Genomic DNA, 21,200 nt, shown 5'->3' with positions numbered 1-21,200 from the left:
TGTGATAGGAAGGATGAAACCTGGTTGAAAACAACTCGTTCAATAGTTTTTGCTATGAATGGTAGTAGAGAAACAGGTCTGTAGTTATCTATGAGTGATGTGTTTAATGTGGGTTTCTCGAGCCTGCTTGAATGTGGTAGGGAAGATGCCGGTGCTGAGAGATGTGTTGATGATGTGAGTGAGTGCTGGTAGGATTGTAGGAGAGATGGCTTGAAGGAGGTGTGACGGAATGGGATCAAGAGGACAGGTGGTAGGATGGCTAGAGAGGAGAAGTTTAGATACTTCAGTCTCAGTGAGTGTAGAAAATGAGAAGAGAGGGTGTTTGGTTGTGGATGTGGCTGAACTAATGTCCACAGTGCGTGTGGGTGAGAACTGACTGCTGATGGTTGTTGTTTTGTTTGTGAAGAATTGTGCAAAATCGTCTGGGAGGTGGTGGGGGAGGGCAGAGGAGAGAGTTAAATGTTCTGAACAGTGTGCGTGAGTTTGAGGTGTTGTTGATCTTGTTTTGGAAATAAGAAGATTTAGCTGTATGTACTTCATCTGAGAAGGATGAGAGCAGGGACTGATACTTACCCAGATTGGATGGGTGGTTAGATGTACACCATGTTCTCTCTGCTGCCCTGAGTATCGTCCGGTGTTCACGAATAACATCAGATAACCAGGGGTTAGAGGGAGTGGCTCGTGCTGGCCTAAAAGAAAGAGGGCAAATACTGTCTAGACAAGAAGTTAAAGTGGAGCATAAAGTGTCAGTTGCAGTGTTGACATCTATAGAGGATAATTGTGAGGATGAGGGAAGGGAGGATGAGACAGCAGAGGAGAGATGAGCAGGAGAAAGTGAGCGCAGGTTTCGCCTGAAGGTAACAGGTGGAGGAACTGGTGGTGCATGAGTAGTGAGTTGAAGGTTGAATGTGATGAAGAAATGATCTGAGACGTGTAGGGGTTTGACCAAAATATTGTCTGTAGAGCAGTTGCGTGTGTAAATGAGGTCCAGATGGTTACCAGATTTGTGGGTATGTGAAGTGATGAGGCGATTGAGATCGAATGATGCAAGGAGGGAGTGGAAATCTGAGGCATAAGATTTGTCCAGATGAATGCTGAAGTCACCAAGGACTATGAGTGGGCTGCCATCCTCTGGAAATGAGGACAGCAGAACATCTAGCTCATGAACAAAGGTGGTCAATGGACCAGGGGGGCGGTAAATGACTACAATATGGAGTTTAACGGGAGTCGTAAGCGTAATAGCGTGGTATTCAAATGTGTTGTTATTGCAAAGAGATGTGTGAGTTGAGTATTTCCAGTTGTTATGAGAAGACCAGTGCCACCACCCCTCCCAGTCTGGCGTGGGGTGTGGGAGAAAGAGAAGTTATTAGAAAGAGCAGCGGGTGTTGCTGAGTCTTCTGGGTGGACCCAGGTCTCAGTCAAGGCCAAGATTTTGAGAGCAGATTGAGTGGCAAAGGCTGGAATGAAGTCAGCTTTATTGACCGCTGACTGACAATTCCATAGGCCCACAGAAAAAGAGGGAGGAGCATTAGCGGAGAAAGGAACAGGACGTAGATTAGCAAGGTTACGGTGCCGTGTAGGCCTGCGTGTAGTAGTGGGGCGTGGATGAGAGATAAGATTAGATTAGATTAGATTAGATTCAACTTTATTGTCATTACACAAGTACAAGTACAAGGCAACGAAATGCAGTTTAGGTCTAACCAGAAGTGCAATAGCAGCAAGTGCAGGATATATACAGTGGTTGCGTAAGTGCAGGACATGGAAATGTACTGAATATATATAAATATGTATAAATAGAGAGATGGTTATTACTATAAACAGAACTGAATTTACAGATGAATATGTACAGTGAATATAATATACAGACGGTTATTACTATAAACAGAATGTCCAGGTGAATATGTACTATGAATATAATATACAGATGGCTATTACTTTGAACAGAATTTTACAGATAGAGGTATACAATAATATGTTAGGCTAATATTAGGAATATAGCAGTGGATTAAGGTAGTGCAATAAATTATGGACAGAGCTATCCGAAAGAAAGTGTAAAAGTGCAGTGGAAAGTGGTTGCATATTGCAGTTAGAAGTACGATGCAAAATGCAAATGTAAACATTTGGTACTATAAATACAGGAGGCAGTGCAAATTAGCAAAATCCAGTTAAGATATGGTGGTGCAAAAAGCATAAGTAAACAGTTGTTACTGTAATAAACAGTCGGTAGTGCAAATAACAAAGTGAAGGCAGATGTGAGGTAGGAGAGTTAGCAGTTTATGAGGGAAGTGGATCAACGGGGGTTTGAGTTCAGTAAAGAGACAGCTCTGGGGAAAAAACTGTTCGTTAGTCTGCTGGTCCTGGTCCGGAGGATCCTGAAACGCCTGCCGGAGGGCAGGAGAGAAAACAGTCTGTGGGCCGGGTGAGAGGAGTCCTTGAGGATGCTGCGAGCTCGATGCAGACAGCGTTTCCTCTGGATGTGCTCGATGGCAGGTAGTGGAGTCCCTGTGATGCGCTGGGCAGTTTTCACCACCCGCTGCAGTGCCTTGCGCTCCGCAACAGAGAAGCTCCCATACCATACTGCGACACAGTTGGTCAGGATGCTTTCTATTGCGCAGCGGTAGAAGTTCACCAGGATAGCCGAGGAGAGCTGATTCTTCCTCAGTGTCCTCAGGAAGAAGAGGCGCTGGTGAGCCTTCTTGACCAGGCTGGAGGTGTTGGTCGTCCACGACATGTCCGCCGAAATGTGGATCCCCAGGAACTTGAAACTGGAGACATGCTCAACAGCCGCTCCATTGATGTGGATGGTGTCGTGTGTGCCTCTTGACTCCTTCCTGAAGTCCACGATGAGCTCCTTCGTTTTGGTGGTGTTGAGGAGCAGGTTATTATCAGCACACCATGTGGCCAGGTGCTGGATCTCCTCCCTGTAGGCAGTCTCATCGTTGTTGCTGATGAGACCAATCACCGTAGTGTCGTACGCAAACTTGACGATGGAATTAGATCCATACACAGGCTTGCAGTCGGAGGTGACGAGGGAGTAGAGAAACGGGCTTAGCACACAGCCCTGTGGTACACCAGTGTTGAGTGTGATGGACGTGGAGCAGGTGGATCCTGATGGAACATTCTGGGGTCTGTCGGTTAGGAAGTCCAAAATCCAGTTACACATTGAAGTGTTGATGCCCAGGTCTCCAAGTTTGGCTATTAACTTGGATGGGATGACAGTGTTGAATGCTGAGCTGAAGTCAACAAACAGCATATGTGCATAAGTGTTCTTATTGTCCAGATGGGTGAGCACAGAGTGCAGTGCCATGGAAACTGCATCCTCTGTGCTCCTATTGCTGCGATAGGCAAACTGGTGTGAGTCCAATGTGGATGGTAGAGAGTCTTTTAGGTGTTCCAGGACCTAAAAGGAGCAGGAATGGAGTGTACACACATGGTTAGAGAGAAAAGGAAGGTGAAAGAGGACAAGAGATGGAGATAGCTCTGAGCCTTACCGGAGTCTTTGCCTCGGAGGAGTCGCGCAGAGGAAGAGTCGAATACAGATGTCTTTACCCGCGTCGGTCTTCACATGCGGAGGCTGAAAACGCGGGCTGAACGCTTCCACTGACGCTTCCGCGCAAGCTATGGAACACTCGTTAAATAGATACTATTCACTGCTTGAGTGAGTTAAGGTGGGAGCTCGGCAGGCTCTGATAATTATACTTAAACGCCCGTGAATGGCTTCAAATCAATACCAATCTCTGAATAGGGCAACTTACTTAAATGCAAAAGGCTCGTTCAGTAATAACGAACTCATATATTATTCAAATGCAATTTACTATGACAGGATCAATTAAACACAGACAGAATAAAATGCAATACCAGTAGGAGAAACAACACTGTTCTAGCAAGTACCACTTTAAGCCGTTTAACACAACTGCAGAATAAGTTCAAAACACTTACCTGCGCGCTCGTCCGAACTGCTTCACTCGCCGTTCGCTTGACGGGCACGATCGCTGTCTCATGTGTTTGGGCGTTCAGCACGCTGAGGCGGCTTTTGTGGATGACTCATGTTCCCACTGCGTGATCATGACCATCGCAGTTCTAAGGTCTAGGCTCAACTACCTCAAAAGGAGTCCCATTGCGCATCCCCCGATCTAGTGGCCCTCCCGCTGCAAAGCAGAGGGCTGCTACTTTGGCTGATGCCTTTGGTGGAGATCTGAAGGTTACAGTGAGGGCACTCCCGCCGGGTCAACAGACTCCTCGGGCCCCTCCCCCCTCCGCTGCGCCGGGAGAGCTTCCGGAAGAGCGTGCTGGTCCTTCCCATGGGCCAGCCGTTACTTTCGGCTCCGACTGAAGATATGTTGTTAATAGCTGCATCGGGGGACAAGCTGTTAATCGTGTCCTGAACCCTCGCGGCTGGACGATTGGTATCTCAGGACGGACCGTGCTGGTTCTCAGCGCCCCGCCCCAGTACCTTTCTTTCCGGAAGTGCATCAGGAGCTCACAAAGTCGTGGACGGCGCCCTACAGCGCTAGAAGCCGATCGACTGACTCCTCCGTCCTCACTACCCTCGATGGTGGCGCAGCTAAGGTTTACGTGGAGGTCCCCCCAGTGGAGCGGTCGGTAGTGATGCAACTGTGTCCAAAGACCGCTACCGACTGGCAGGATCACCCACGTCTCCCCTCCCGGGCGTGTAGGTTCTCGTCCGGTCTAATGGGCAGAGCCTACACAGCCTGCGGGGAAGCTGTGTCATCTTTGCATGCCATGGCGCTCCTGCAGGTCTACCAGGCCAAGGCGCTCAAGGAACTGCACAAGGGTAGTTCCGACCCAGGGGTTATGCAGGAACTGCGTACCACGACGGACCTTGCCCTCCGGGCAACGAAAGTCACTGCACGCAACCGGCGATGTCCACACTTGTGGTCCAGGAACGCCACCTATGGCTGAACCTGGCGGATATGCGTGAGGCTGACAAAGTGCGGTTCCTCAACGCCCCTGTCTGCCAGGTCAGCCTCTTTGGCGACGCCATCGAGAACTTCGCCCAGCAGTTCTCGGTGACCCAGAAGCAGACGGAGGCCATCAAGAACATCCTGCCCCGGCGACCCGCTGCTGCCTCCACCCAGTCGCCTCCACCCCTGCTAAACCCAAGCAGCAGCCTCCACAATCGGGGAAGCAGGGCGCCGGTCGTAAGCCGTGTCGGGGCCTGCAAAGTCTGCAGGCAAGCGTAAGGGCAAGCGGCCCTGAGCTGCTCCAGGGGAGTTGGTGTCCGCATCCCTCCTCCCCCCGGAGGAGGACTAGGGGGAATGCCCCCGGGCCTTGCCACTCCTTTCCTCCCCTCTCACCCCTCGCCAGGGGGCAGCAGTGTGGGCACCGAGGATGCCCCCGGGCCTTCTCACCCACACTCTGCCCCACCTGGAGTACTCAGACAACACTCCGGGCCACCTCCGGGCCTCACCCCGGGTACGTCTGTGGTGTCGTTGGTCCTGCTTGTCTCTGAGGGCCTGGTTAGGTCTCCCCAGGCCGTCACGCTGGCTCATCCACACTATCAGATTCGGCTATGCAATTCAATTCGCAAGCCAGCCTCCCAAGTACAGGGGCATCCTCTTCACCTCCGTGCGGAGCTCGGATGCCCATGTCTTGCGGTCCAAGATCGATGTCCTGCTGGCGAAGGGCGCGATCGAGCTGGTTCCTCCAGCCGATATGAGGTCAGGGTTTTACAGCCCCTACTTCATTGTACCCAAGAAAGGGGGTGGGTTAAGGCCAATCTTGGACCTGCGCATTCTGAATCGGACCCTGCACAAGCTCACGTTCAAGATGTTAACGCAGAAATGCATTTTCCAATGCATCCATCCCCGAGATTGGTTCACAGCGATTGACCTGAAGGACGCGTACTTTCATGTCTCTATCCTTCCTCAACACAGACCATTCCTACACTGTACTGATATGCCCTCCCCTCGAACGCAAAATGTCTTGCCCTTCGGGCTGTCCCTGTCGCCTCGCGTCTTCACGAAAGTTGTCGAGGCAGCCATTGTTCCGCTCAGAGAATGCGGCGTTCAAATACTTAAACTATCTTGATGACTGGCTCATACTGGCTCAGTCTCATGATCAGTTGTGTGAACAGAGGGACCTGGTGCTCAGTCACCTCAGCCTGTTGGGACTTCGGGTCAACCGAGAGAAGAGAAAACTCTGTCCCACACAGAGGATCTCTTACCTCGGTGTGGAGCTGGATTTGGTCAGCCGGACTGCGCGCCTCACTCCAGAGCGCATCCGGTCAGTGTTGAACTGCTTGAATATGTTCAATGGCAGGATGGTGGTCCCACTGAAATTCTTTCAGAGGCTCCTGGGGCATATGGCATCTGCAGCCGTGGTGCGCTGCAGCTACTCCTTACTGTCGCCAAACCTTGAACCCGTGGTCAGACCCCTCATTTCTCCGGGCCGGAGTGTCCTTAGAACAGGTGTCTGCACGGATGCCTCATCCACAGGCTGGGGGGCCACGTACAACAGGTACGCAGTTTCGGGTCTGTGGACGGGGCCCCAACTGCGTTGGCATATCAATTGCCTAGAGTTACTGGCAGTACGTCTTGCCCTGGTCCGGTTCAAGAAACCGCTCCGGGACAAGCACATACTGGTCCGTTCGGACAGCACTGCGGCCGTTGTGTACATCAACCGACAGGGTGGTCTACGCTCCCGTTGCATGCTCCGGCTCGCCCGCCATCTCCTCCTGTGGAGTCAGAAGTTTGTGAGGTCACTTCGTGCCATTCACATCCCAGGTGCGCTGAACCAGACAGCCGACGAGCTCTCTCGTCAGTCGACACCTCCGGGCGAATGGTGACTCCACCCCCGGAGCGTCCAGCTGATATGGGACCACTTCGGAGTTGCACAGATAGACCTGTTCGCTTCCCCAGAGTCAATCCATTGCCAGTGGTACTATTCCCTGACCGGGGGTACCTTAGGCACAGATGCACTGGCGCACAGCTGGCCCCGGGACCTACGCAAGTATGTGTTTCCCCCAGTGAGCCTTCTCGCACAGACTCTGTGCAAGGTCAGGGAGGACGAAGAGCAGGTCTTGTTAGTTGCGCCCTACTGGCCCAACTGGACATGGTTCCCCGAATTCACACTCCTCGCGACAGCCCCTCCCTGGCCGATCCCCCTGAGGACGGACCTGCTTTATACCAGACCTCTGGTATCTCCATGTCTGGTCCCTGGACGGGACGCAGAGGTTCTAGGTGGCCTGCCACAAGCAGTGGTAGACACCAATGCTTCAGCTAGTGCCCCCTCTACAAGGCGCCTCTACTCTCTGAAGTGGAACCTGTTCGTTGAGTGGTGTTCTTCACACTGGGAAGACCCCCAGGGTGTTTGATTTACATTGTGCTTTCCTTCCTGCAGAATGGGTTGGAGCGAAAGCTGAGAAAATAAGCCTTCGCATGCAAAGATGCGAAGGCTCCACCCTCAAAGTGTACGTTGCGGCAATAGCGGCGTATCACGATGCAGTAGATGGTAAATCTTTAGTCAAGTCAAGTCAAGTCAACTTTATTTATATAGCGCTTTTAACACTGTAGATTGTTTCAAAGCAGCTTTACAGTGTTAAACAGGAAAATAATGCAGCATAATTTTATTAAGCTGTATAGCCATTTGATGTCATCAGTTCATTTCAATTTCCATATGGTGACAGTGTGGGTTTTAGATCAATAATTAGATCAGTAATTTAGTTTATATGGTTAATTTAGTTTATTAATTCGATTTATTTTAATGTTTAGTTGAAAAATTTAGTGTCCCCAACTGAGCACGCCAAGCCAGAGGCAACAGTGGCAAGGAAACCAAAACCCCATCAGGAGCAGAATGGAGGAAAATAAACCTTGGGAGAAACCAGGCTCAGTCGGGGGGTCAGTTCTCCTCTGGCCAATTAACAAACAGCGTATTATTATTATTATTATTATTATTATTATTCTGGCCGCTTTAAAGGTCAGAGGTCATAATAGATCGGAATATTCAAAGGACCGGAGGCAACACGCTGGAGACGGGTTTATTGAGGATGATGTTGATAAAATAATTATTAAAGTGCAATATTCGAATGATCGGAGGCAACACGCTGGAGACGGGTTTATTGAGGATGATGTTGATTAAATAATTATTAAAGTGCAATATTCGAATGATCGGAGGCAACACGCTGGAGACAGGTTTATTGCGGATGACATATCGATTTAAGTATTATGTAATTGTAATATTCGAACAATCGGAGTCATCACGCTGGAGACGGATTTATTAAGATGCCGTGTCGATGAGGCAGTTGCAGGGGGAGGCTAATTGACACGGTCTCTGCGGACACTTCGGGGTCCTGTGTTGGTCTTCTCTGGGCGCAGGTCCAGCATCTGATCTGGATACGGCCCGGATCCGGCTGACTGCAGTAAACCTCGGGATAAACAGAGAGACTAGCATTAGCGTAGATGCCATTCTTCTGATGATGTCACGGGTACATCAGGTGTTATGGGAAGTGTTCCCGGTTCCGGCTGACCTAGTTAATGCAGCCTAACAATCATTTCATTGAAAAAGTGTTTTATGTGTATGCCACAGTAAAGAGATGTGTTTTTAGTCTAGATTTAAACTGACAGAGTGTGTCTGCTTCCCGAGCAATGCTAGGAAGACTGTTCCAGAGTTTAGGAGCTAAATAGGAAAAGGATCGACCACATGCAGTTGATTTGGATATTCTCGGTATGATCAACTGGCCAGAGTTCAGAGATCGCAGTAGACGTGATGGAGTATAATGTGTTAAGAGATCGCTCAAGTATTGGGGAGCTAAATCATTTAGTGCTTTGTAAGTAATAAGCAAGATTTTAAAATGTATGCAATGTTTAATAGGTAGCCAGTGCAATGTTGACAGAACTGGGCTAATATGGTCATACTTCCTGGTTCTAGTAAGTACTCGAGCTGCTGCGTTTTGGACCAGCTGGAGTTTATTTATTAGGTAAGTCGTGCTTAGGTAAGCATGACTTAATCATCAGGTTCCTCAGAGGTGCAAGGAGACTGAATCCTCCTCGTCCAACCTCGTTACCCTCTTGGGACTTAGCCCTGGTGCTTAAAGCACTCCAGGGTCCGCCATTTGAGCCTTTGCAGTCTGTTGAGCTAAAAATCTGTCCATGAAGACACTCCTCCTGACCGCATTGGCCTCAATCAAGAGGGTAGGGGACCTGCATGCACTTTCGGTCGTCGAATCGTGCCTAGAATTCTGGCCGGCCAACTCTCACGTTGTCCTGAGACCCCGGCCTGGATACATGCCCAAGGTTCCTACCAATCCCTTTCGGGACCAGGTGGTGAACCTGCAAGCGCTGCCTTCGGAGGAGGCAGACCCAGCCCTCTCCGCGCTTACATTGACCGGACTCAGAGCTTCAGAACCTCAGAGCAGCTCTTAATCTGTCATGGAGGCCAGCAGAAGGGAAAGTCTGTCTCCAAGCAGAGGTTGGCCCAGTGGCGGCTATCGCCTTGGCTTACCAGTCCCAAGACGTGCCTTGCCCGTTCGGGGTGCGAGCGCACTCCACAAGGAGTGTAGCTTCCTCCTGGGCTCTGGCTCAAGGCTGACAGACATATGTAAAGCTGCGGGCTGGGCGACACCTGGGCAAACACGTTCGTCAGATTTTATAGCCTCCGTGTAGAGCCGGTATCGTCCCGCATCCTGGCCCCCAGTGGCCAGTAGCGCCAAGTGCCCATTCTAGTGTTTGCTTGCAACGCCACTCCCGCCCTCTGGGCCGGATACGTGCGTCTATTGTCTCCAGTTGAGTTCCCCGGAAACGGCTAACCCTGTGAGTTCCTCCGTCACCCCTGCGGTGTCAGACGTTGCGGACCGTCTGACGCTAGGCCTGCACCGTATGCTTGTGGAACGTGTGTGTAGGCTGGGTTCCATATGTTGCGGTCCCCTAACGGCTACCCCATATGTGTATTTTCCACGGTATCAGCTACCCTACTCGGCTAGCCCTGTGTCTTTCCCTGGACAGAGCCCGCTCTATAGTCTCTGGCGGTGTTCTTCCCCCCCTGGGACCAGGTTGGGTCCACCCCAGAGACTGCCAAATGTAGCACTACCCTGATAGGTTAGTCCTTATGCATATTTCCACCTCTCCTTCCATTGAAGGATGTGGCTCCGCAGCATACCATCTCCCGAGACGGGCACGCTTTCCCAGTGTTATCCAATAGTCACGCTGAGTGGGTCTTGCAGGAACAGCAGTGACTGACCTCCCTGCCGGGGGCCCTGACTCCCACTCCAACATAGGAGTGGTCCAGCGAGCTCAGGCAGGGCGCTGGAAGCCATCATCATCATCCCTGCCGTGTTAGTAGGGATCCCAATTCATCAGTCAGTTCCAACGTACGTAGAACATGACCGACTGAAAGGGAACGTCTCGGTTACGTATGTAACCCCGTTTCCTGAAGGAGGGAACGGAGACGTACGTCCCGTCGCCAGGTGCTGTGCTTCATCTGAAGGCCGAGCCACTTATCTCGGCTCCTCAGTTGAAAGCGATATGCGGTACTTCCACTTCCGTATTTATACCCGCGCCGCGGGGCGGATCGTGGAATGCGTGAACCGCATGCCATTGTTCATTGGCTCGTTTCTAAACACTCGAAGTAGGTCTCATCTCCGTTCCCTCCTTCAGGGAACGAGGGTTACATACGTAACCGAGATGTTTTCTTCTGAACAGAAAAAGGAAACAAACACAACAATATAGCAATATAATAACAATATAGCACATAAAAATGTTAATTTCAAAATGCAAAAATGGAGACTGTACAACTAGTAACTTAATATCAAATTAAAATTAAACCTCTTTAATGTCATTTAAAATAATATTCCTGTAGAGAGCCAGAAAACATAACTGCAGTCAAATGAAACTAAGCCTCTGCAATCTGATATAAAAATAAATTTCTGTAAAGTGTAAACATTGCTGAATAAAAATACACCAGTTGATTACACTGTATCACAGGTGTGCCAAAATACAACAAATACAATTTAGATAAAACAATAATAATATAATAATAAAATATTTTGCCGTGTCATAACAGTACTAACATTACAACATTAGAGAACAGCCGTTCAGAAGAGAACTGAGCCTTTAAATCTCCTTTGTAAAAGCTTTACGAGGCATAAACCGTCCTCACTTTAGATGAGCTCACAGAAATAGTTAATAGTGACAACTACTAAATGTTTTATAACTACCTGAATTAATCATGAATTACAGTAGGGATACATGTTATTAAAGCATTTATTAACACACTGAGTAACTATTACTATATGTCTAAATAATAAGATGTATAAATGTACATTTAAATAGTTTATTAATCATTTACTTACACTTTCTAAATGATCTTATGAACTCTTATGAACTCCTAAATAACTGTTTTGTAAATAATGTAATACTTCATTTAGAAATTATTAATTGATAATTTATAAAGTATGAAAATACAATTATTAAACACATTATAGATATGCTTATAAATCAAGAATAAAGCCTTTATAACTGTATTTATAAACTGCCTATTACTGTATATTAATGCTTTATAAATGATGAATTAACTATTTACTAATGTTTAACTAATGCTTCATAGCGTGTAGTTATTATAAAGTGTTACCTTGCTGTGGCGCCCGGGGAGCAGTTGGGGGTTTGGTGCCTTGCTCAAGGGTCTCACCTCAGTCGTGGTATTGAGGGTGGAGGAGAGCGCTGGTTATTCACTCCCCCCACCAACAATTCCTGCCAGACCTGAGACTCGAACCCACAACCTTCCGGTTACAAGTCCAACTCTCTAACCATTAGGCCACGACTGCCCAATGTTGTCTGTTTTTACAGTATATTGTTTGTCAACACATATTTATATATGCATACTCTATATATACATTTGTACACTTGTTTGCACACATGCAGTATCAGTAAATTAAACTGATATTTTAATATATTTAATTTTGATAGTTTAAGCCCCTCTCCCCCAGGTACAGTATTTTGAGAGTATAATTATATACAAAATATTTTATATAAAATTATTGAATATAAAACTAAAAAAGTTAAAATTACAAAATAAACAATCTATCAGTACTTTTTTGTATTTAATACACATTACACATTAAGTACATTAAAAATGTACAAACACTTTTGTACTTTTCCTCAAGTAAAATTGAAAAGGAGTACTTAATACTTTTGCTGGAGTAATATTGTATTATGGTATGTGTACTTTTACTCAAGTACTTTAATTGTGTATTTCGGGGTATAACGGTCCTAATAGGAAAAAATAACCATACCATTCACCAACCTGGTGTGGGATGCAGTTATATCTCAATTAATCTCAGGTCTAACATTGCATTTGGATGACAGATTCAAAACCACAGGTCTCACTGTGCACAAGCTTGCTTTTCGGGAACACCGAAAGGACTATTCAAAGTCACTTATGGAGGCACGGTCAACTTACTACTCAAACCTCATCAGAAATAGTCCCGGAAACTCCAAACAGCTGTTCTCCACCATAAACCATCTACTCAAACCACAAACCCCCTCACTTACAGAAACTACAGAAGAGCACTGTAATAATTTCCTGGACTTTTTCAAAACAAAAATAGACTCAATTCACTCTACCTTTCCTGGATCCTCACCACTATCCACCCTGACTATGCACTCACAGCCTGTAATTTCGGAGCCCCTACATCGCTTTCCAGAAATCTCACAGCAAGAGGTTGAGACGATAATTAAAAAGATGAAACCTACCACCTGTGCCCTCGACCCTTTTCCTTCAGCTCTAGTGAAAGTAAACACCTCTGTCCTAAGTCCTCTGATTACCACAATAATAAACAACTCCCTCCAGTCTGGCAATGTTCCATCTGCCCTAAAAACTGCCATAATCAGACCACTTCTCAAAAAACCCACCCTTGACCCAGATGTGCTTGCAAATTATAGGCCCATTTCCAATCTCCCATTCCTCTCCAAAGTACTGGAAACAGTTGTAGCTTCCCACCTCCAGGATCATCTCAAATACAACAATCTTTTCGAAAAATTTCAGTCTGGCTTCCGCTCTGCACACAGTACGGAAACGGCCCTGGTTAGAGTCACAAATGACCTACGGATGACAGCTGATGCAGGTTCACCATCCCTCCTCATTCTCCTCGATCTGTCTGCTGCATTCGATACAGTGGATCATGGTATACTCCTTAACCGGTTGCATCAAACCACTGGACTCACTGGCACTGCTCTTAACTGGTTTAAATCGTACCTCACTAGCAGAACAGAGTACATTTCACTTGGAAGTGCAAGGTCCCGGCAACACACAGTTACCTGCGGGGTTCCTCAGGGGTCAGTCCTTGGCCCCATTCTCTTCATCATTTACATCCTCCCCCTCGGCCATGTCATTAGCCGCTATGGAGTCTCATTTCACTGCTATGCTGATGACACACAACTGTACATGAAATCAGAAACACACAACTCCATTTCAACAACAACATCTCCGTCTTCAACACTCACCGCCTGTCTGGAGGAGATAAGGATGTGGATGAAGCGCAACTCCCTCCAGTTAAACAGCTCTAAAACTGAGGCAATTCTTGTTGGCACTCCACATCAAACCCAGTCTTCCTCCATAACTGGTATAACACTCTCTGGTCATGACGTTCCCCTCTCCACAACTGTCACCAATCTTGGTGTAAGATTTGATCCACAACTCAGCTTTGAAGCCCATATCAAAAACCTCTGCAAAACATCTTTCTACCATCTCAGAAACATTGCAAAACTCCGTCCAACGCTATCCTTAGCAGATGCTGAAAAACTGGTCCACGCCTTTGTCTCCTCCAGACTGGATTACTGTAACGCACTTCTCACCGGGATCCCTAACAAAAGCTTGCAGAGACTGCAGTACGTTCAGAATAGTGCTGCTAGGATCCTGATGAGAGTTCGAAAATACGATCACATCACACCCATTCTCCATTCACTTCACTGGCTTCCTGTTACCGCCAGGATTGACTATAAGGTCTCCCTTCTAACCCACCAGTGCATCTATGGAAATGCCCCCCCCTATCTGAAAGAACTACTCACACCTTCAACTACAACTCGATCAACAAATTCAAACCGCCTCCTTCTCCCCAAGACAAAGCTCAGCACTATGGGTGATCGGGCTTTCTGTTCTGCCGCTCCTCGGATTTGGAATGCCCTCCCCGACCATCTGAGGGCACCTCAAACTACTGAGACTTTTAAAAAAGGACTAAAAACATTTCTTTTTAGGAGAACTTATGACTTTTAACCATTCAATCTATTAGTATTTTATCCTTCTTAAATGATCTTAACTGTAGCACTTTGAGATTTGTTCCAAATGTAAAGTGCAGTACAAATAAAATTTATTATTATTATTAATTTATTACAGTAACATGTCACTGTTCAGCAGACTGAATGTGTTCCGGCAGAATATTCAACCTCTGACCAGCTAACACTATTTTGTGCTTTTGTTTCAATCTATTTCCTATTATTTGAGATTTTACCCTGTCCTCCTGCTCGCTTTTTTATTTTGTCAAAAGTGATTTTTGTAACATTTATATTTTCAGCACACAATGTAGAGATACGTCTTTACATCTTAAAATATTTGTTGTTTAATTAATTTGCCCTGGGTGCAGCATAATGATGCAAGTAAAATATTTTTTTAGTAATAAAATAAGTAATACACTTACACTGTTACATCCCTTCATCCCATACTCTTGCTTATCTTGTCTGTTTAGAGTGTCATGGACATCATCAAGCCTGCTGTGCCAGATCCTAAGCCGTTCCTTATGGGCCATCTTTTGAAGGATGTCGAGCAGCTGAACAGAGCTATGGGCAAAGGAGTGGATGATATTGCCTGTACCATACATTTGATAATCCAAAGTCTATTGGAAGTCCATCCGAACAGCCAGTGTAAGAGCTCCCACAACTCACCCTAAATTTGACACATGCAATAAAGATCTCCTTCCACAGATATTCAAGAAATGTAACTTTTTTATATTCTAAACAGGGCCTGTTCCTTATGATAAAAATCTTTCCACTAAAGATGCAAGAAATGGATGGGAAAATGCCATGAATACTGATGTCATTACATATCATCTGAAGGTAAACAACATTCTTTAGTATATTATGTATCTAGAATATTTAGGGCCCTATTTTACCGATCTGAGCTCATGATCTGAAGCTCACGGCGCAGGTGCTCTTAGGGTGTGTGAATCCACTTTTGCTAGTTTAACGACAGGAAATACGGTTGGCGTGGTCTCTTGATGGGTCATGGGTGTGTTTTGGGAGTAACGTGCAATAAACCAAACAGAGTCTCATCTCCCTTTCCCTTTAAAAGCCAGATTCACTATTTACATGCAAGTGGAAAGACTGAAAGCAGAAAGACTGAACGACTGAACGCTTCTCCAGAGAGGAATCCTTTTATTTTTAATATTTAAATGTGTGTGTGTGTGTGTGTGTTGCACGTCCCTGTGTGTGTAATAATCAGAGTGTGTGTGTGTGTGTGTGTGTGTGTCAAGTCAACTTTATTTATATAGCGCTTTTAACAATGTAGATTGTCTCACAGCAGCTTTACAGTGTTAAACAGGAAAATAATGCAGCATAATTTTATTAAGCTGTATAGCCACTTGATGTCATCAGTTCATTTCAATTTCCATACGGTGACAGTGTGGGCTTTAGATCAATAATTACATCAGTAATTTAGTTTATATGATTAATTTAGTTTATTAATTAGATTTATTTCGATGTTTAGTTGAAAAATATAGTGTGTGTGGGCTGCTGCGCGTCCCTGTGTGTGTAATAATCAGAGTGTGTGTGTGTGTGTGTGTGCACTGCTGCGTCCCTGTGTGTGTAATTATCAGAGTGTGTATGTGTGTTTGTGCGCTGCTGCGCGTCCCTATGTGTGTAATAATCAAAGTGTATGCATTTGTGCACCGCCTATAGGCTCATATTACTAACACACTCTTTAAATAACACACAAATACTGCACTATTGACTTTAGAGCAGGTGTGTGTTGGTCAATGGTCAGTGGTTTTCAGTTCCAACAATGCTCCTGATCACACCTGGTGTTCAGACCAGACGCCCATGGGTGAACAGATGCGCCAGTGCATTTGATATTTAAACAACGTGGAGCTGGACGTGAACATGAGAACTGTCAGATTCTAGTCAGAAAATGAGTCTGATACTGCTCCATTGGGCTGTGATTATGGGGCGAAAATGCCTCTGCACTCAATTGGATAGACCTACAACCAATCAGAGCAACAGAGTAAGTGACGTGTGTTGAGCGACGCATAGTTGTCAACAGAACTCAACTGCACGCACGTTGGAAGAAGTAGAAGAAGAAGATGAGTGTAAATGATCTTTGCTGGTGTTGTAAAAAGATTTGAAGGATACACGGAGTACTTACCAACACCATCATCATTTCTGAGAGAAATAGAAAAGGTGAACGCATATACGAACAAGTTCTCCGTTTAGGATTAGAATGAATTCAACCCAGGCGCTCTTTGGTGACGTGGATGATTACATCACTGTTGATCATCTGTCCATCATCGTATAAAGCCCGCCCTGACAATTTGATTGACTGAACAGCTCTGGTTCGAGCATAGTTGCTCCACAATGGGTCAAGTCCAGACCGAACTTCCCAACCTCAAATGTTGTGGGTGGGGCTAAGTTCGGCTGGCATCCAGGCTAGGTGCAACCCATTTTAATGCTTTTCAGTGCTTTGTGTTATTAGTTAAAGCTCAACTTTTTACTTTGATCTTTCTCTCAGGATTTGGACCATCAGTTAAAGAACGTGAATGCATTCATCAGGGAAGATGATCGAGTGTCTTCTAACCCAGTGATGCAGTTGACGTTTGGGAAACCAGAGAATTTCCTGCACTCTTTGCCCCAGAACTGCCTTATCCATAATTCATCCATTTGGAGCTGCAGGAGGAAGGTCTCGTTGTTGAGTCTGGCCCACATTATGGAGCAGAACGATGTCCGGGAAACTTTACCTGTGCTCTGGAGGTTCCTTCAGAAGGTAAGATATTAGGGGTGGGTTTATCTGAAGTGATTATTCCAAAATAATAAAATTGTGTATAAAACCAAAGTTTCCATTAGTTTTGTGAGGTCTTTGTGTGATGTTCAAAGAGTCTCTGGAATGTGCAGATTGAGGGATGGGGGAAGCAAGGTGTCACTGCTTAATGTTTATGCTGATTTTGGGCCGTTGGCAAGCTTTTAGCGAACCTTCGTTTCCTGAAAAGATACTGGATTTGCATGAATGCCACAGCGGGGTTTATGTTGTGGAACAAAGAAAGGTCTTCTTTATTGGCCAACGCTGTCCTTGCAAGTTGGCGTGAGAGTAGGCAGGCCTGGCCAAAAGGTCCCCCCTTTTGGTCAGTTCGGCTCCATGGATTAGTTTTAAGACTCGCTAATGATTTGGAAGGGGGTCTTCTCTGATCATTGGAATTTGAGGTTGTGTTCGTCTGGTGAACCTTGTTCGTGACTAATCCTACACAGTACATCTAACACTCAAAATGTTTCAATCAAGTGCAAAATCACCATGTTCTTTGGATCATAGGCATACATATTTACATTTATGCATTTGGCAGATGCTTTTATCCAAAGCGACTTACAGTGCCTTATTACACGGACAATCCCCCTGGAGCAACATGGAGTAAAGTGCCTTGCTCAAGGACACACTGGTGGAGACCGCTGGGATCAAACCAGCAACCTTCTGTGTATCAGCTCAGTGGTTTAACCCACTGGACCACCATCTCACATATTTTCACGTGTCACTGCATTTTGAATAGACTCGAAAACTATGTTGGCATTAGTGGAATTGCATTGGCATGGTTTAATGTGTCAATTAGTCTCCCCTCTGAAACGACACGTCATCCTCAATAAACCCGTCTCCAGCGTGATGACTCAGATCTTTTGAATATTCCGATCTATTATGACCTCTGACCTGTAAAGTTGCCAGAATAATAATAATACGCTGTTTGTTAATTGGCCAGAGGAGAACTGCCCCCCCGACTGAGTCTGGTTTCTCCCAAGGTTTATTTTCCTCCATTCTGCTCCTGATGGGGTTTGGGTTTCCTTGCCACTGTTGCCTCTGGCTTGGCGTGCTCTAGTCATGCTCTTGGCTGACAAGTAGTGCCCTAGAATACTGTCTAACACTTGATGCTGCTCTGTCCAGTGCTCGTGGTCAGTGAGGAACCTGGGTGTGCTCTTTGATACCAATCTTTCATTTGAAAGCCACGTTTCTAGCATCTGTAAAACTGCATTCTACCATCTTAAAAATATATCTAAATTACGGCTCATGCTCTCAGTGACAGTGAGTTGATGCGTTCATGAGCTGTAGATTATTGTAATGCTCTACTGGGTGGTTGCCCTGCTCGCTTAATAAATAAACTCCAGCTGGTCCAAAACGCAGCAGCTCCAGTTCTTACTAGAACCAGGAAGTATGACCATATTAGCCCAGTTCTGTCAACACTGCACTGGCTGCCTATTAAACATCGCATACATTTAAAAATCTTGCTTATTACTTACAAAGCACTAAATGGTTTATCTCCAGTACTTGAGCGAGCTCTGAACACATTATACTCCATCACGTCTACTGCGCTCTCTAAACTCTGGCCAGTTGATCATACCGAGAATATCCAAATCAACTGCAGGCGGTCGATCCTTTATTTAGCTCCTAAACTCTGGAACAGTCTTCCTAGCATTGTTGGGGAAGCAGACCCACTCTGTCAGTTTAAATCTAGACTAAAAACACATCTCTTTACTGTGGCATACACATAAAACACTTTCTCAATTAAATGATTGTTAGGCTGCATTAACTAGGTCAGCCGGAACCGGGAACACTTCCCATAACACCTGATGTACTCGTTACATCATTAGAAGAATGGCATCTACACTAATCTCTGTTTATCCCGAGGTTTACTGCAGTTAGTGTTGTTTTTGGCGATCTGTTTTAATTTTAGTTATAGTCTAGTTTTTGTATCAAGCCGTCATTTTAGTTTTTTTTAGTTTTAGTCACGTTCATACTCTTTTTAGTCTAGTCAAGTTTTAGTCGACTAAAAGTCTGAGCATTTTAGTCTCATTTTAGTCAGAATTATCCATGACTATTTTCCGTTCAGTTTTAGTCAACGAAAACTGATGACATTTTTGTCAAAGAAAATTGTATTTTAGTCTCTTTTTAGTAATGCAATTCTATTTAACACAGTAAATATAATATAAGAACCTAGTAGTATAAAACCAAAATCTTCTTTTAGCCAAACCCATTTCAAACAAGGTTATATTATTATATTATTGTTACCTTATAGACTCAAGAATACATCCATTCCAGACACTGAAGACACTCTGATTTGAATTTACAACATATTCATTTTACCAATCAAACATGTTAGAAGTACGCACACATACATTTAAATAAAATAAATAAAAACATTGAGATGTCTCTTAAGGTTTGTGGTGTTTTTTTGTGATTTTGTGGCCACATTTCTCCCCATCTTTTTCCACAACACCTGTTTTATTTTCCACTTCAATGTAATGAAAGTTTTTCCAAATGTCTTAAGAATAAATTTCATATTTAATTTAATAATAGGAAAATAATATCCTAATTATTATTTAAATCTGTTTAAAATTAGACCCACACTATAGTTAAAATGGTTTTCTGTCTTGTATTTTATCTCAAAATAAAGGATGTAATTTTATTCCATATGTAAATGATTATGAAAACACTTTACAACCGCAGGACAAACAATTACCATCCGAATAGGACTTACGAACCCCGACTGGTTGCCCATTGGTCCCTTTTTCTGTGTAAGATTTAACTTTGTTTGTTCTCGTTCACTCACCAGCGCGCAGCTGCATCTTCTGGTTCACTCACCGGCTGCGCGAGTAGGGCTTGATGAGAGTGACGTCACCTGTGTCTGCACAGTGTGACCTGATGCAGCCCCTGAATGAGACGCACAGAAATACTGCAAAATAATAATAATAATAATAACGCAACTAAACAAGACGAAATAACGTTATAACATTTCGTCTCGTCTCATTTTCGTCAATGAAAATGAAGAGACATTTTAATTTAGTTTTTATTCTTCATCGTCACATGACCAGCATTTACGTTGCGTCTCGTCTCGTTTTCATCATGTGATAAAGGTTCGTTTACAACGATATTTAGTCATACTTTTCGCTGACGAAAGCAGCACTAACTGCAGTCAGCCAGATCCAGATCAGATGGTGGATCTGCGCCCAGACATGACCAACGCATGGCCCAGAAGTGTCTGCAGAGAGCTTGTCAGTTACACTCCCCCTGAAATTGCCTCACTGAGACGGCATCCTCAATATACCCCTCTCCAGCGTGGCGTGACGTGAGGTTTCGAAATATATATATTTAATCGTGGCCGATCCTTCGAATATTCCGATCTATTATGACCTCTGACCTGTAAAGTTGCAATAATAATAATCATACGCTGTTTGTTAATTGGCCAGAGGAGAACTGACCCCCTGACTGAGCCTGGTTTCTCCAAGGTTTATTTTCCTCCATTCTGCTCCTGATGGGGTTTGGGTTTCCTTGCCACTGCCGCCTTTGGCTTGGCGTGCTCAGTTGAGGACACAATTTTTTAAACTAAATATCCAAATAAATGTAATTACTAAACTAAATTAACCATATAAACTAAATTACTGATCTGCCCACATTGACATTGTATGATAATTGAACCGAGCTGATGACATCAGTTTTCTCCAGAGCGTATGTACAGCTGAATCAGATTCTGTTGCATTATTTTCCTGTTTAACTCTGTGAAGCTGCTTTGAAACAATCGCCATTGTAAAAAGTGCTATAAAATTAAAGTTGACTTGACCGTATTTAACAGGACGATCTGAGGCATAAAGTCTATTTTTTATGTTGACAGCACTTTGTGGCACACCTGGCCGAGTGACGCTTTGCATTGTTCTAAAACCATGTTTTAATTCTAGCATGTTAAATTAGCATCCAACAAATGTGGCAGGATTTTTTTTCCCAGCAGATAGCAGAAAGAACTTTAAAAAAGGTCAGTGTGTCTGCTTCCTGAACAATGCTAGGAAGACTGTACTAGAGTTTATGTGCTAAATAGGAAAAGGATCGAGCGCCTGCAGTTGATTTGGATATTCTCGGTATGATCAACTGGCCAGAGTTTAGAGAGCGCAGTAGACGTGATGGAGTATAATGTGTTAAGAGCTCGCTCAAGTACTGGAGATAAACCATTTAGTTCT

The 21,200-nt window shown here is 45.1% G+C and overlaps 1 protein-coding gene across 1 annotated transcript in view; it reads left to right on the top strand.

Annotated features, from left to right (window-relative positions):
- LOC307136871 (E3 ubiquitin-protein ligase rnf213-alpha-like) overlaps positions 1–21,200 on the top strand; it is a 418,045-nt gene that overhangs the window by 317,795 nt on the left and 79,050 nt on the right. The window contains exons 55-57 of the mRNA XM_079834193.1: positions 14,696–14,870; positions 14,968–15,062; positions 16,729–16,980. Of these exons, the coding sequence (XP_079690319.1) occupies positions 14,696–14,870; positions 14,968–15,062; positions 16,729–16,980 (522 nt within the window). The remainder of the gene's footprint in view (positions 1–14,695; positions 14,871–14,967; positions 15,063–16,728; positions 16,981–21,200) is intronic.

This window comes from Gobio gobio (assembly GCF_949357685.1).
Source record: "Gobio gobio genome assembly, chromosome: 14".
NCBI lineage: Eukaryota > Metazoa > Chordata > Actinopteri > Cypriniformes > Gobionidae > Gobio > Gobio gobio.
The sequence above is the reverse complement of the archived record's forward strand: the minus strand, read 5'-3'. Positions and strand labels throughout refer to the sequence as shown.